Source organism: Stegostoma tigrinum, chromosome 1, assembly GCF_030684315.1.
Source record: "Stegostoma tigrinum isolate sSteTig4 chromosome 1, sSteTig4.hap1, whole genome shotgun sequence".
NCBI classification, from domain to species: domain Eukaryota; kingdom Metazoa; phylum Chordata; class Chondrichthyes; order Orectolobiformes; family Stegostomatidae; genus Stegostoma; species Stegostoma tigrinum.
This window is the reverse complement of record NC_081354.1, coordinates 78,351,334-78,368,301: the sequence shown is the minus strand read 5'-3', so window position 1 is coordinate 78,368,301 and position 16,968 is coordinate 78,351,334. Positions and strand designations below refer to the sequence as shown.

Genomic DNA, 16,968 nt, shown 5'->3' with positions numbered 1-16,968 from the left:
GATAACAAGGTGTAGAACTGGATGAACACAGCAGGCCAGGCAGCATCAGAGGAACAGGAAGGCCGGCATTTCAGCCCTACCTGAAACGTCAGCTTTTGTGCTCCTGAGATGCTGCTCAGCCTGCTGTGTTCATCCAGCTCCACACTTTGTTATCTTGGATTCTCCAGCAACTGCAGTTCCCATTATCACTGTAATAACTCTCGTTTTTTACACCTTTCCGTGATCTTCATCCATCTGTTCCTCTACCTCCTGCTGTCTATTGGGAAGCCTATGGTATAACTCCAGTCTACAGACTGAACCTTTCTTATTCCTGAGCCTCACTGGATGAGCCCTCCATCACATCCATCTTCGTGCAGCTGTGACATTCTCTTTAATCAGTACTGCAACTCCCTCACCTCTTTTATGGTCCTGTCTATCACACCTGAGACATCAAAACCTTGGAATGTTAAACTGCCAGTCCTGCCCTTTACACAAACAAGTTTCTGTAATGGCTATAAAATCATAGTTCCAAGCACTAATTCAAGCTATAAACCCACCCATCTGTTTATCTGCTCTCTTCCTGGTATTTAAAAACAGTACTTCAAACTGCCAGTCCCACTGCGTTTATTAACCTGGCTCTGCTTTCGCTTAACCTAACATAATCCTTTTCCTCATGCACACCAAATGCTGACCCACTACTCCGGTTCACACCCCATTGCCATAACAGTTTAAATCCTTCCGAGTAGCACTTGAAAACCATCCTGCAAGGATATAGGTGCCCATCCAGCTTAGGTATATCTCACTATTCTTGTATAGGTCCCACCAGCCCTCGAAGAGGTTCCAATGAATCAGATACCTGAAGCCCCCCCTCCCACGTCAGTTTTTCAGTCACTCATTATCTTCCTATTTCTGGCCCCACCAGTGTATGGCAGAGGGTGTACTCTCAAGATACAACCTGAGAGGTACTGCTTTTCAACTTTCTACCTAACTCCCTAAATTCACTTTGCAGGACCTCATCTCTCTTCCTGCCTATATCATTAGCACCAATACAGACCACAACACATGGCAGCTCACCCTCTCCTTTCTGAATGTTCTGTGCCCACTCAGAGACACTGTTGACCAGGGAACAAGTGAGAGAAGATGTTGCATGCAATGGTGAGACTGGAAGAGCACAAGCCTTCGTGGGAGGTGGGTACGGCAGCAGCAGAGATAGAGAAGTGTGAGCTGGCAGAGGGAAAAGCGCAGCACTTCCCCTGGTGCAGTTGGGAAGGTCATTGACACTGCTGACCTTTCCTCCACACTTTGGAGGCAGCAGTGACCCAGCTCCACAGCGCAGACCAGATCGGCTGGATCTGGTGGTACGGCCTCCTCTGCTGATGTTCCAGGAAGAGAACACCTCTCATCAGGACCAGGCTGTCCTCCTGACCAATGTCAGAGAATCACGGTGCCTTCGTCCTCTTCTTCACCATGTTCAGACTCTGAGATTGACCAAGCAGTGTTGAAATGCCAATGCTCATCGAGGTGCACATAGCTTGGGCACCAAGGACATAGGACATAGAACATTGCAGCACAGTACAGGCCCTTCAGCCCTTGATGTTGTGCCGACCTGTCATACCGATCTCAAGCCCATCTAACCTACACTATTCCATGTACATCCATATGCTTGTCCAATGACGACTCAAATGTACCTAAAGTTGGCGAATCTACTAGTGTTGCGGGCAAAGCGTTCCATTCCCTTACTACGCTGAGTAAAGAAACTACCTCTGACATCTGTCCTATATCTTTCACCCCTCAATTTAAAGCTATGCCCCCTCGTGCTCACCATCACCATCCTTGGAAAAAGGCTCTCCCTATCCACCCTATCTAACCCTCTGATTATTTTATATGTTTCAGATGCCAGTGTTTCAGTGGACATCTGTTGAGTGGCAAGTTGTTCTGAAAATATATAATCATAATTATATAATAGTGATACAATGGGGCTAGAATCGTACATGAGAGATGCCATAAGACCATTATAGATAATTAATGAGGCAAATTTTGGAAAGTATGGTAAACAATTGAAGTATTGTAGTGTAAGCTCAACCTAACTCAGACTTTGCCAAAATAAATGTCTGTAAGTTTGAGACTCCCCCACAAGTGGAAACAACTTCTCAACATTTACCCTGTCAAGCCCCGTCTTTACATTTCAACAGATCACCCAACATTCTTCTAAACACTAGTGAATAAAGGTCTAACCTATCTAGCTATATGTGATACGTCAACTGCTTTGTTCCTGTAATCAAGCCAATAGTATTATGCCACAGGGAAACAGTCCCTTTGGTACAACTTGTCCAAGCCAACCAGGTTGCCCCAAACTAAACTGGTCCTGAACTGCCTCTGATGCCAACATATACTTTCTTAAATACAGGGACCCAATGGTACACAGTACTCTAGATGCTGCCTTATCAATAACTTGGAGGGTTGAAACTAAGCTCCCCTATTTTTGAATTTCAACACCTTGCAACAAAACTCACCACCTTAGTTATTTGCTGGACTTGTGCACCAAACACAATATGTTAATAAACAAGAAAACCCAGCTTCTTCTGCACCTCTCTTTTTTGGAATCTCTCTCAATTTATTCGACTGTCTTTTGATTCTTTCTACCAAAGTGAGTGACCTCACAATTTCCTACATTAAATTTGATTGCCAATGTTTTGCCCACGTATTCAATTTATACTAAGGCTGTGTCACGCTTCTATTCTCAAAATTTCCTTTAGTAAAATGGCAAAATCTATATCAGAGGTTCTAATTTAAATTACAAGAACCAACAAGATGATCACGGGGACAGAATATAAGGCACATCAGCTGCCATGAGGGAGAAACATTCATGGACAGAATGGTCTTTTCGTGTATTCTTATGTAATATGTACTTTGAAGAGAGATTGGACTAGACAAACTCAGCATGCTAGCTCAGTACGATGCTGTCATTCCTCAGTGATCTGGACTGCCCTTTTGAAAACAGGCTTGACTGAGATTCAATCTGTCATGTGCATTTGTGAGTTTACAGTACTCCCATCCTTGATGGTAAGTCTTTGCTGATGTTGATTGAAACAGTCTGTGAAGCTAGCAGCTCTGTTCCCCGTGCCAGATTGCAGATGGATTTAGTTGAAAGAAATTCCAAGATCTGCACCAGAAAGTGAACTGTTTTTGAGCCTTTACTTGTTATACTAAAGTCCCCTGATGGGCAAAAAGTGCAGGTGCATTTTAAATGAGAAGTACACCACACACCCCAATGGGAATGTGAGAATAAAGAGAGAGGATAGTGCAGTGGCCTGGCCTGAAAGAGGGGCCAACCTTGTTGGATATATAAATAAGGGGCATAACATCTGATCGCATTCCCTATTGTAATTTTTCTCTGAAACCGGTGGCACCAGCTCTGGCTGCATTAATAACACCAAACCTGAGATCACCTTCCATGTGTGCTGTGGTTCTGTGGAGATGGGAACTCCAGTCATTAGTGTCCTTCTGCCTCAGGCTTATTTAACAACACAAGAACTTTGTGAACACCTCCACCCTCCAGCGCTGATCCCACTGATCAAGAAGCAGGAGGACAATAACAAAGGTGAGGCCTGATGTAAGTTGCTGGAACATCATTCACCCAAACCCTTGGAATGACCAGAGGAGCTGACAAAGAATTTTGACCTGGAATATGAACGTTTGATTTCTTCCTCAAATGAAAAATCTAGGCTCCAATATCAAAGGGGACCCTTAATATTATTTGAAATGTTCTTCCTCTTTAGATTTTCAGTGTCCAGTCCATAAGCTTAGTCTCTAACTTGGGGGAAGGTTGTAGACAGGCCTAGGTGTCTTTACTATCATTTAATACATTACAACATTGGTTGCACAGCCCAGTATAGACAGTCAGAGCTGCAAGTACCACTCTCTTTCTTTGTGGGAAAGTGTTGGATTCTCTGTTGCCGTAGTAAACTGTACTCTCTCTGGCTCAGACCAAGGGTAAATAGCTCCTGACATTACTTCCAAACTTTTGAACCAAATTTGCAGTCTCAGCTCTTTTTTTTAGTTCAAATGTCTTTGGAACAGAAACCATCTTAATATTGAAGTGGGAAATCACAGAATATATTTCCATCTCTGAGAAAATTACAGACCACTTATAGTGCAAGGACACTTTGTCGTTACAAGAAATACTTGTGTTGTCTCTTGATACTTTTGAATCCAAACTACAATTTTCACTCGTCAACAGCATTTTTGTAGGCTTTGCAGTAAAAGATGATGGTGCCATAATGAAACAAATCCTTTCATAAACAAAAATCACACTTTAGAGATCAGTAGGAAAATAATCATGAACTTTAATTGGAAATCTCCATCTGTAGTAAGAAAGTGGCTAATGAAATTCACAGGATGTGTTTGTCACTGGCCAGGCCAGTATTTATTGCTCATCCCTAATTGCCCAGACTGCAGTTGAGAGTCTTGTATTAAGGATGTTCCTATGTCTACTGTATCGAAGGCAGTATATGAATGCAAGATGCTATAGGGGTTTCTTTTTTGGATATGTCAGTATTGCAGAAAAAAGAGAATTTAACCAACCCTAATGCCACTATCAGCCTGCAGTTTGGTTAGAATTAGATGCCAGCCCTCAGAACTGGTGACCCAGACCACAGGAAGAAGCCTTAACAGTATTAACATCACGTTCATGATGCCAGTAAAAATGTGTAAATACCATTGTATTGCATTCTCCAGAAACTGAAATAAACTTAAAACAGAATGAAAAATGGAAGGTTTCTTTTCTTAAGTCAAAAGCCTGAAATATTAACGACAACTTGTGGAACTTTGATAATGTTCAGAAGGGACAATAGATAGACTCACCTGAACATGTAAGCTATGGGGAAAAAATGGCAAACAACACCTTACAAAGGGAAAGACTCAATGAAGGAGAGTTTTTATCAGCTGAAGTTGAAGTGCTTGTCACATGGCAGTGATGACAGTAAGAATCCAGAGGGTCAGGTGACTACTGTGCTACAGCCAGCACCACCTCCGCTCCCAGCCCTGACACTGCCAATTGGAGACAAGGGGACACAAGCTAACTTTTTGTTTGGTGCTATGGTTAAACTCATGATTAACAACAAATCTGTATTTCGTTCCAAAATTACATAGTCTTGATCGTTAACTTAGAAGTAAAATGGCTGATTTTCAAAGTTGAAAAGGAAGCAGGTTTGATTATTTTTGGCTAGTCTGCAGTTTGCACGTGTGTGGTAGGAAAATAAACTATTCAGACAAGATGTCTCATACTTACTACTGAATATCTGCACCAGAATCTTGATGTTTATGATTAAAATCATTGTTTTTGTTGTAAGATTCAGGCTTTTTAAATTAGATTTTCCCTGCTTTACGTTAAGGGGGGAAAAAATTCAATAACACTGGTGTTTTTATACACACAAGTTTGATGTAATAATTTTCTTTGCGAGAACAAATAATAGATTTGATTTTGATGAAAAAAAACACATTTCTGTTGAAGCTATTCATCTTGTACACATGAAGGCAAATTTTGAAGCAAACCAAATTAAATAGAAATTAACATTTATACAGTAAGAGGGGAGAGTGCTGATTGGTTGAGGTGTTACCATGGAAACTATAGTTAATGATGACTGACAGTTAACTGTCAAGCCTTATCTTTTAACCAGTGAGGTATTAAGAAATGACTGAAGATATTGGCTATTGCAACAGCTATGGGCCCCAACAACATTTTGGCAATATTGCTGAAAACCTGAGCTCTAGAACTAGTTGCACCCCTGGTCCAACTCTTCTTGTATAATTACAACACTGGCAGCTACCTGGCCATGTAGAAAATTGCCCATGTGCATCCTATCCACAAAAAGTAGGACAAGTCCAATCCAGCTTACTATCGCAATATCAGCCATTTTGTTTTTATGCATTCACAGAATATGGGCATTACTGGCTAGACCAGCATTTATTGCCCATTCCTAATTGCCCAGAGGAGAGTTAAGACTTAACCGCATTGCTGTGGGTCTGGAATCACATGTAGGCCTGACCAAGTAAGGACAACACTTTGCTTCCCTAAAGGGCATTAGTGAACCAGATGGGTTTTACCTGACAATCAATAACTTTTAATTCCAAATTTTTATTGAATCAAAATTCTACCATCTGCCTTGGGAATCAAACCCAAGTTGTAAGAGATTGTTGGGTTAATAATTCAGTAATAATACCACTAGATGATCACACTCTCCCATATTCTTTTAATTATCAGTAAAATTATGAAAGATATTGTTGACAGCTATATCAAACAGTATGCATTCAACTGAATGGATGTGTGGAGGTGTTGGGAGTGAAGAAGGAGTGGTCCAGGGAACAGTGGCTGAAGGCTGATGAGGGAGGAGAGGGGAATGTGGACCTGATGGTCGCATGAGGCGGAATGATCATTTGAATGTGGAAGCTGGTGGGGTGGTAAGTGAGGACCAGGGGGACACTATTACTGCTGTGAAAGTGAAGAGAAGGGGTGAGGCCAAAGTGTTGGAGATAAATTAACACTGCTGAGGGCCATCCTTGTGGGGAATGTGGGGAATCTTTGGTTGAGAAAGAAGGTGGCCACTTCAGAGGTTCTCTGGTAGAAGCTGGCATCATCAGAACAGATATGACAAATAAGTGAGAAACTGGAAGAATGTCTTTACAGGAAACAGGGAGGGGGTTGAAAGGGTGTACAGTCAAGTGAATCATGGGCATCAGTGCATTTGTAGTGGATATTGGTGGCCAGCATATGCCCAGAAATGAAAACAGATGTTGAGGAAGGAGTAGGAAATGGAACAGGTGAATGATGGGAGTGGGATAGAAAGTGGAATTGAATAGATCTTTTTTTTTCCAATCCCGGAGTCAGGAGAAGGAGGCAGCACTGATTATGTTATTGTATAAAAGAAAGTGTTGTGAGGAAGATATCCCACAAAGAGACAGCCATAATCTGGCCCATGTGAGTACCCATGATCACACCTATGATTTGAAGACAGGAGGAAAAATGAAAGAAGAAATTGTTCAAAGTGACGATGTCAGTTCTGCCGGAGCTGTTGTGTTTCTCCAGCAATTCCTGTTTTTGCTTCAGATTTCTTTGGGTTTTTTTTTGTTTCCACCCTGTATTTGTTACTGAAATAACTGCACAGAGGCCAGTATCCCATTACTAGGTCACCCTTTGTTTACTTGTGCACTGGCTGTGGCCAATCAGCTCAGAGTCCATGCCCTGAACTGAGGAGATTCTAAACCTCCTGGTTATATTGGTCAGCCAGGGCTTTCATGGTTTGCCTAGGTTAACCAACACAATCAACAATGTCATCAATGAGGTCAACCTGGCTCCAATCTCTACAGTTTTGTAGATTCACTACAAACCTATCAGCAGCAAGCATGGTAGTGAACCAGCCTGTGGTTGGAAGAGCAACTCAAAATGTTTTTCCATTTTTGAGGACAGGTTTCCTTGGATTGGCCATCCCCATGAATGAATTTTCTTAAGCAACTTGAAATCTTTAGGGCTGATTTTTCCACTAACTCCATATATGAAGTGCGCTGTCATGATTCCTATTATCATTCTAAAACAGTATTTAATTTTGCAAAGGCAACTGTTATGTGGTACTTTATCAAGTGGTGATTTTAAAGTACATAAGTACACATCAACCATCTTCTTACTTCAAAGGACAGGAAGAAATCATCTTATGCTCCCACACAAGTTGGAGACTGTTCTGGAAGATTCTAGAGGCCGTGATACCGGGCAGCCACACTACTAATCAATTTAAGAATGCAAGTTATGCTCATGTGTAGCATACTGGCATGTACTGGAAGCCACATATCTTAATACACAGTGCCCTGTTCTTTGCAGGCAGGGAGAACTTGTACACAAATTGCATTTTAATTCAACAAAATATGAGACAACCATTCACTGGCTCATTTCTCAGGGCAACACACTGACTCAACAGAGTCAACCTGCCTGGTTTAAAATTCCACAAAGTCTGGATGTTTACTCTCAATCGGTTGTTAATGAATGCATTTGCCATGGCAACAACTACCAGATTCCACTTACCAACTAATCAGCATTCTCATCTCAAGGAGTATAAATGATGTTTTTTTTCCCTTGAATTTGTATTTGTGTGAAACGTTCTATTCAATGCAAGGCAAAAAGCTTCAATAAGATGTCTCCTTTTTTAAAAAAAGAAATAATCAAAAAATCCTGTAATAGCGAAACAAAATGCAATAACTTTAGCACATCGGATGGATCAGTTTCTGTCCAATGTATGCAGGAGGGTTTCCTGACACAGTATGTCAAAGGGCCGACAAGAGGGGAGGCCACACTGGATCTGGGATAATGGGAACTGCAGATGCTGGAGAATTCCAAGATAATAAAATGTGAGGCTGGATGAACACAGCAGGCCAAGCAGCATCTCAGGAGCACAAAAGCTGACGTTTCGGGCCTAGACCCTTCATCAGAGAGGGGGATGGGGAGAGGGAACTGGAATAAATAGGGAGAGAGGGGGAGGCGGACCGAAGATGGAGAGTAAAGAAGATAGGTGGAGAGAGTATAGGTGGGGAGGTAGGGAGGGGATAGGTCAGTCCAGGGAAGACGGACAGGTCAAGGAGGTGGGATGAGGTTAGTAGGACCTACTAACCTCATCCCACCTCCTTGACCTGTCCGTCTTCCCTGGACTGACCTATCCCCTCCCTACCTCCCCACCTATACTCTCTCCACCTATCTTCTTTACTCTCCATCTTCGGTCCGCCTCCCCCTCTCTCCCTATTTATTCCAGTTCCCTCTCCCCATCCCCCTCTCTGATGAAGGGTCTAGGCCCGAAACGTCAGCTTTTGTGCTCCTGAGATGCTGCTTGGCCTGCTGTGTTCATCCAGCCTCACATTTTATTATCACACTGGATCTGGTACTTTGGTAATCAACCAGGCCAGGTGTTTGATTTAGTGGTAGGTGAGCACTTTGGAGAGAGGGACCATAATTTGGTAAAGTTTAGTTAAATACATAGTGTATATTTAAGTAATAATTTTCAGTGGATATTGAAATGTATACATCCAAGATCAGGGAATTATCTTGATGTGCAGGAACAGTGCATTCATCTCTGGACTTCACAATCCCTCCCTTAACATACTTGTAACCATTCTCTAAACAAGTTGGAGTCTCTGTGCTCAAATCTTGGAACCTGAAGTAGTAATTCTCCATTGAGAGCAGCGGGAATACTCATGGAAGCTGACAGTATATGTGGTATGCATGGCTATCGCAGTAGATGCCACTGGTGTTAACATGTCTGCTGAACAATCATTTCTGTGTCTAGGAGCAAGAGATTCTTCACAAGGTTCAGAGAATGGTTACAGTCGAGGAGAAGGCCCTTTCTCAGTCTCCACACTTTCCTGGGAGTCCTGCATATTTTCCTATTAAAGTGCTCATTTAATCCCTTTTGAAATTCCCGATTGCATCTGACTCCACCATATTGCCAAATATTGCAGTGCTTTCCAAATCAAGCCAGCCACTCAAAAGAACTATTTTTCCTCGTGCTGCTGTTAGTTCTTTTACCAGTCACCTTAAAACAGTACCTTCTGGTTCTCGACCCTTTTCAACAAAAATACTTTCTGTCTAGGTCCCTCATGCTTGTGAATACTTCTGGCAAACTTCAGCCTTTTCTCGTCAAAGCAGAAAAACTCTGGCTTCACCAATCTACCACAGAATGAAAGTCTTGTCATCCATGCAGCTATCCTTGTATTCTTCTTGCTGCACACAACTTAAAGCCTTCATAATTCTTCCAAATGTGCTGTGTACAGAGTTGGGCACAATAATCCAGTTGAGTCTGAACCATAACTTTATAAAAATCTTTTCACAACTTCCTTGCATTTATATTCTCAGACTCTATTTATGAAGCCCTGGATCCCATATGTCTTTTTAATGATGTTCTCAACCTGCCCTGCCATCTTTAACAATTTGGACATATATACTTCAGGACTGTTGATTCCTTCATCCTGTTAGAGTTGTATTCTGTAAATGATATTGCCTCTTCCCACTCTTCTTTCCAGAAGTATCACTTCACACTTCTCTGCACTAAATTTCCTCTGCCATCTAGCCAACTATTCCACTAACTTGACAATATTCCTAATCTCCCGCAGCTCATAATACTTCCAAGTGATGTGTTACCTGCAAATTTGAAAATTGTGCTCTGGGCACCCAAAGCTAATGTAGATCAAGAGAAAGCAGTGGCCCCCACTAAGGACACCTCAAAGTAAACCCGTCCCCAGCCCAGAAACAACCATTCAGCATTACTGTTTTCCATCTCTCATTTCCATGTTGCCCCATCTCAGTTATTCAACTGACTTCAGCTTTGCTGACCAGTCTGTCACGTGGCACACTATCAAATGTCTTCTAGAAGTCCATCAACTGCATTACCTTTATCAACCTTATCAAAATAAAACAAGGGTCCTGATGCTGTGATGAGCACAACTTAGGTAAGAAACAAAAAAAACCTACAAATTACTGGAGAAACTCAGCTGGTGTTGCAGTATTTGTGGCAAGAAAGCAGAGTTAACTACAGAAAACAAATGGGGAATTATTAAAACAACAGTAAAAGGAGGCGTCTAATCGTGGCAGGCTGCTGGTGGACTTATAACATCCACATTGCCCTGGTTAAACTGTGTATTAGCTGCTTGTGAAGTGTCGAAGGGTCATTCCCTACTGCAGGTGTAATATCATTGGCTGCTCTTTTGTTAACTGTGAAGGAAAATTGCATTCTAGGGAATCTCACATTTCCAAACCACATACTTCCCTTACTGTCATTGACGACTCATAAGTTATGAAGAAAAACAGATATTTCTCCTTGTTATTCCTCCCACCCCCACCAAATTGAGGGAAATCTGGCTTTTGGGTTAGTTCAATACCACAGAGGGAGTAGCATCGACCCTGAGAGAATCGTTGCAGAAATTTGAATTTCAGAAGTTGCCCTGAAGCACTCGAATGTTATTCACAGCTTTTAAAACAAGCCCTCACACAACAGCTGGAATAATGATTGTTGGTGAAATTCAAATACTGGACTCGGTACAGACAAAGACAAATGTAGGACGAAGCAAACGTTTCTTCATCATATTATTCTTTAAATCAGCTGAAATAACATCATTAGATTCAGTCATTCTGAACCATTATTCACATTCTGATTTATTCTAGAACAATGAAATGACCTGATGGTCAACCCTTTACCTAACCAGCGAGGATTTTTTTTTGTTCATTGAGAACTGTTGACATGACATTAGTCGCCTCAATTTATCTGCCCCGTCGCCAGATCCATCCTATCTCCCTCCGTACTGACTGCACTCCATGCATTTAGATCTAACCCTCGCTTTGACGTTAAGCCAGCTGCTAAGGATGCTGCTGTTGTAGTCTGGCGTACTGACCTCTACTTTGCAGAGGTTGAGCGCCAGCTCACAGATACATCTTCCTATCTTCCCCTGGACAATGACCCCACCATGGTGCATCAGGCCATTGTATCAACTACGGGAACTGACCTCATTTCATCTGGTGATCTCTCCCAGCTGCTTCCAAGCTGATAGATCCCCAGCCTCACACAGCACGCTTCTACCTCCTTCCAGATATCCACAAACAGGACTGCCTGGGCAGACCCATTGTTTCAGCCTGATCCTGCCCCATAGAACTCATCTCTTCCTACCTTGATTCAGTCTTCTCCCCCCTGGTCCGGTCCCTGCCTATGTACATCCATGATTCCTCCAGATTTAAGCCAGTTTCAAAATTTCCAGTTTGCAGGCTCCAGCCACCTCCTATTTACCATGGACATGCAATGTCCATTCTCCACCACGATGGCCTCAGGTCTATTCACTTCTTCCTGGAGCAAAGACCTGAACTGTCCCCACCCACCACCACCACCCTCCGCTTGGCCGAGCTTGTCCTCACCCTCAACAACTTCTCTTTCACCTCCTTTCATATTTTCTTCAGGTCAGGGGAGTGGCCATGGGTACCCACGTCAGCCCTAGTTTGTCTCTTCATGGGGTATGTGGAACATTCCTTGTTCCAGGCCTATTCCGGCCTAGACCACAAACCTTTCTCCGATACATCAATGATATAATTGGTGCTGCTTCCCTGTCATCCAGAATTGAAAAAGTTGATTGATTTTTCTCCCAAATTCCACCACTCCTCACTTTCACCTGGTCCATCTCTGACTCCTCCCTTTCCTTCCTCGAAATCTATGTTTCCACTTCTGGGAATAGACTAGCCACTAATATCCACTATAAACCCACTGACTCCCACAGCTACCTCGGCTATACATCCTCACACCCTGCTTCCTGTAAAGACTCCATCCCATTCTCTCAGTTCCTCTGTCTCCGTCGCATAGGTTCCGATGAGACCAAAGTCAACAAAGGAACCTCCAAAATGTTGATCTTCTTCCTCAACTGAAGATTAACCAGCACAACAGAGCCCTCAACCAGGCCCAAACCATCTCCCACACTTCTGCCAGAACCCCTCTCTTCCCTCATGCAACAGCAATAGGGTTCCCCTTGTCCTTACCTACCATCCCGCCAGAATCAATATCCAGAAGATCATCAAGCGCCGTTTCCACCACCAACAGACACATACTCCCTTCCCCTCCCTTGTCTGCCTTCTACAGGAATCATTCCCTCTGCGACACCCTGGTCTACACTTCTTTCATTCCTAACATTCCCCCCAAAGCCCTACGGCACCTTCCCTTACAACCAACATAGGTGCAACACCTGCCCATTTACCTCCTCCCTCCCCAGTAACCAAGGGCCCAAACATCCCTTCCAGATGAAGCAACACTTCACCTCCACTTCCCAGAATCTAGCCTGCAGCATTCGCTGCTCACAATGTGGTCTCCTCTACATTAGGGAAATGAAGCGTAGATTGGGTGACCGCATCACAGAACATCTGCATTCTGCTTGCCAAAAAGACCCTGAGCTTGCAGTTGCCTGCCACTTTAACACACCACCCTGTTCCCTGGACAACATCTCTGGCTCTGTCTTGCTGCATTGCTCCAGTGAAGCTCAGCGCAAGCTGGAAGGGCAACACCTCATTTTCTGCTGGGGGACCCTGCAGCCCTCAGGACTCAATAGCAAGTTCAATAATTTCATGGGTTGAACTCACCCATGTCCTAGCTCCTTACCCAACACACCAGGCCTTGTTATCACGTAGCCTGTCATTACAGACTATCTATTGTTAGTTAGTAACAGTGTCTATTAACAGATTTTCATCCTTCTAACTAGACCATTATCAATCCCTTTATCTATCCACCTGCTCTCGCTCCCTCTCTTTGGGTTCTGTCCTTTATCCTATCATTTACTCCCTACCCTATCCCCCTCCCTATCTTCTGCATATAAACCGACGTTTTCCTAGCTACCATCAGTTCTGAGGATGAGTCACTGGACCTGAAATGCTAATCCTAATTTTTTCTTCACAGATGCTGCCTGACCTGCTGAGCTTTTCCAGCAACTTCTGTTTTCATTCCTGATTAATAGCATCTGTAGTTCTTACCATTTTTCTTTTTTTTTGGTTTATTTTTGACAATGTGAATTGCCAGCCCACATACATAAAAGTAACAGGACCCCTTTTTTCAAAACAAAAAAATTCCTAATCAACTTGTTCAGAGGAGTAATTATACAGCTGTGGAAGAGGTGAGATTTGAATCTGGGTCATCTCGCACAGAGTTAGGGACACTAATACTGCTCCCTTCATAGTGAGACCTTTTAGCCACCTAAACATACTTCAGCTAGTGCCTGATCCAGTAAGGAGCTTCTCTAAGTGAGGTGGACACAGGCCACTTGGTTCACTCAATTCTGCTGGTATCCCAACTGAATGAGCAGCATGCATCAATGCACAATGATAAAGCTTTTTAGTAGATGTCCAATTTCACAGCAGTTGTGAAAAGGAAGATTTTCGGAGCTTTCTCCATAAAAAAAAAGTAAGCCAGGTCAGCGATAGAATTTCTACTGCTGAGATAATATGTCAATTCATCGGTTCCTAAAGTTAACAGAGAGTGTGTTCCTGCCACCACAGCACAAGTTACAGTCTGAATGATTTTCTGAAGAAGGGTCTAGATCCGAAACGTCAGCTTTCCTGCTCCTCTGATGCTGCTTGGCCTGCTGTGTTCATCTAGCTCTACACCTTGTTATTGTCAGTCTGAATGGGAACAGATTGAGCAGTCTGCACTGTCTTCTCTGCTCAAACCTGCAACCTGCTTACTCACTTACTGAGCAAGACAATAATACAGTGACTGATTTAATTATTTAAGATTTATTTTGTCTCTCCTGCTGATTTGAAATGGATGTAGAAATAACAGTTGGGGAAAAAAGCAGATGATTTATCCTTAAAAGAAAATTGAGAACGCAATAGTGGTGAAGAATCTCACTTGACTCTAGTGAGATATAAAAATGACTTTTATACCCCCCATGATTGTAAAATATTCCATATGAATGGCAGTGGTTGGATGACGCTTCCCATAGCCAGCACATATTTGGAGAATGAATCTTTTTCGGGGGAAAGGTTTGTAGATCTTAAAAGGCTCTCCAGTGTATTGAAGAGTACTAATAGAAAAAATATTAGTTCATATGATATTCCAGTCTACAGTGCTTTCACAGGGATATTAATTCAGTTCAAATAAATGGGTCGACACCTGCATCTTAATCATGGACAGAAACACATCATGAACACATTAAGCATTAGTTCACCAATATTGGCAATAGTAATTTCTAGGCTCTAGCTGCAGCAAAATAAAAGTTCTGTTAAGAAGAAAGACTCATATTGATATAGAACATTTCACATCCACTGGACATTGCTTTACAGACAATTAAGAACTTTTTGAAGTGTAGCAAGTGTAGTAATCTACAAATCATGCAAACCCAAACCTCGGCCACTGGCTTGTGCTGAGTGGAACCAGTTGGAACTGGCGTGACTCAGAGGAAAACAAGGGAAGTGACATAAGGTACAAATAATTATTTGGTGAAAGAATAAGGAGGTAATGTTACCAGCGGCCTTGGGCTAGAGCCTATAACGAAAGGGCACAGGCACAGCACGTAAGCCAGAGCCAACCAAAATAAGACACCACGGTTTGGGAAGATAAGGATGAAAACGAAGGATGTGCATGCTGCCAGTGAAAACTCTGGTGATTAACCTTCGCAGAAGTGGAGGACCCTAGATTGAAAGGGAGGACCAAGGGATTGCCTGCCCAGTGTGAAATCCTATTCTCAGGTACTAGCCTTTATGCTCTGACTGTTCAGAGGACACCAAGTGACTCACTTTTATTTGGATTTGCTGCACTTTGCTGTAAAAAGAAGAATTCAGATTTAATTAGCAATTAAAAAAACAGCATCATATGCTTTAGAATTAACAAAACAGTGAAGTTCCCAGCTTTTCTTTTCAGAACGTTCTACTTTTGAAATAGTCTTTATATTATTGGTAAATTTTCATGACTAAGCATTTTTTTGTCTTTTTCTTCACAGGACCTCCTGTAAGTACTTTTGCTGTCTGAATGCTCGATGAAATTCATCAAGATAAGAATTCTTATTTTTATTTTAATTGAAGATAGATTGCTTAGAACCCATTAAACACATTGTCAAACATATTTGATTGAGTGCAACAGAGGATGTAATTGTAACACAGACCATGTGCTTAAAGGTTTATTTTAAATTTACTGAAACATTAATATATCAAATGTGATATTCCAATTTTCAGTTATCTTCATCAGTTATAGCTACCTGCTTTGAAAGAATAACAAAATTGATATTTAAATGTAACTATTTTATTAAAATAATGAACACTAAAATAGACAAATACATTAAATGACCAGCCTTGCTATTCCTTTGGAATTTAGATACATATAGCGTTCATACATGCAGATTTTGAATGTTCATTGTTTCACGCTTGTGATAAAATGATTGTATTTCATTGAAAGATTTGTGGAAGTGTTTTCTACTCTTAAGTACAAGTGTTATTTGACAATACTGACTAACTTGTTATTGTCTATTTAAGTGGGTTCTTCACCCGCTGTGATGGCCAGTTATTAGCTCATCTATGGAGTATATTTTCATACAGAAGTGTTTCTCAGGTGACATTATTCAGTGGTTCACAATTCTAAATATCAATGTGAACAATAACATATTTCTAGTTTTGAACCATAATATTTTCAAGAAAACTGGTCCCCTACATTTTTCAGTCATTGCAGTTTTCCATCAAAAGTGAAACAAGCAATTAAATTGTCAATGTCTATTGATGGAAAGCGCATAAAGATTACTTTTTAAATATAGTAGACTACAGTAATCCTTTGTGGCTTCACTGAAGTGTTTAGCTCACTTTGTGTAACTTGCAAAGCTTGGAATAAAGTATAGCTCCAAATCATCCACACAACTAACGTACTTATACAATTGTAGTTCACTAGAAAGCAGTTGTTCAGTGAGACAGTGCAATTTTATGGTGTCACTTATTTTTGGTTTTCCAATAAATCCTCATGACTGCTCTATAACTTAATCTATGTTGCTTGACATAGTCTAACGTGACCGTTTCTAACATAGACAATTTTCTTTTCGATCTGATACCCAAGAGAAGGCATCTAGGCAAAAATAACACAGGTATTCAATATTCCAGCCAAACAGGAGTAAAAGCTACATAAAAGGTTCATGTAAAGTTAAGTTGAAAGCTTAATTATAGAATCAGAAACAGAAGAGTAGACATTCATGAAGCTACATTAAAGGATGTGGAAATTAAAATACACCGTTGTCAAAAAAAACTGGACAATGCAGCAGGATCAAAACCTAAAACTTGGTCAAAGAATTAGGCTTTAAGAGCTGTTGTTAGGAAAGAAATTGGGACTTAGAGATGGAAATGTTCCAGAATTTATGGTCTTAAAAGCTGAAGGCACAACTAACAACGAGAGTGTAATTTCAATCAGGGACTTTCAAGGAATAAGCATTGGAGCAACACAGGTATTTAAACCTTTTTTT

General features: G+C 41.6%; 1 protein-coding gene across 1 annotated transcript in view; it reads left to right on the top strand.

The window, feature by feature from the left end:
* Nucleotides 1-15,571, top strand: part of LOC132210568 (collagen alpha-1(XXV) chain-like) — a 370,441-nt gene extending 354,870 nt beyond the window's left edge. Inside the window, exon 4 of the mRNA XM_059651301.1 lies at nucleotides 15,472-15,571. Coding sequence (XP_059507284.1) covers nucleotides 15,472-15,500 — 29 coding nt within the window. The 3' untranslated portion in view covers nucleotides 15,501-15,571. The remainder of the gene's footprint in view (nucleotides 1-15,471) is intronic.
* Nucleotides 15,572-16,968: the final 1,397 nt, after the last annotated feature.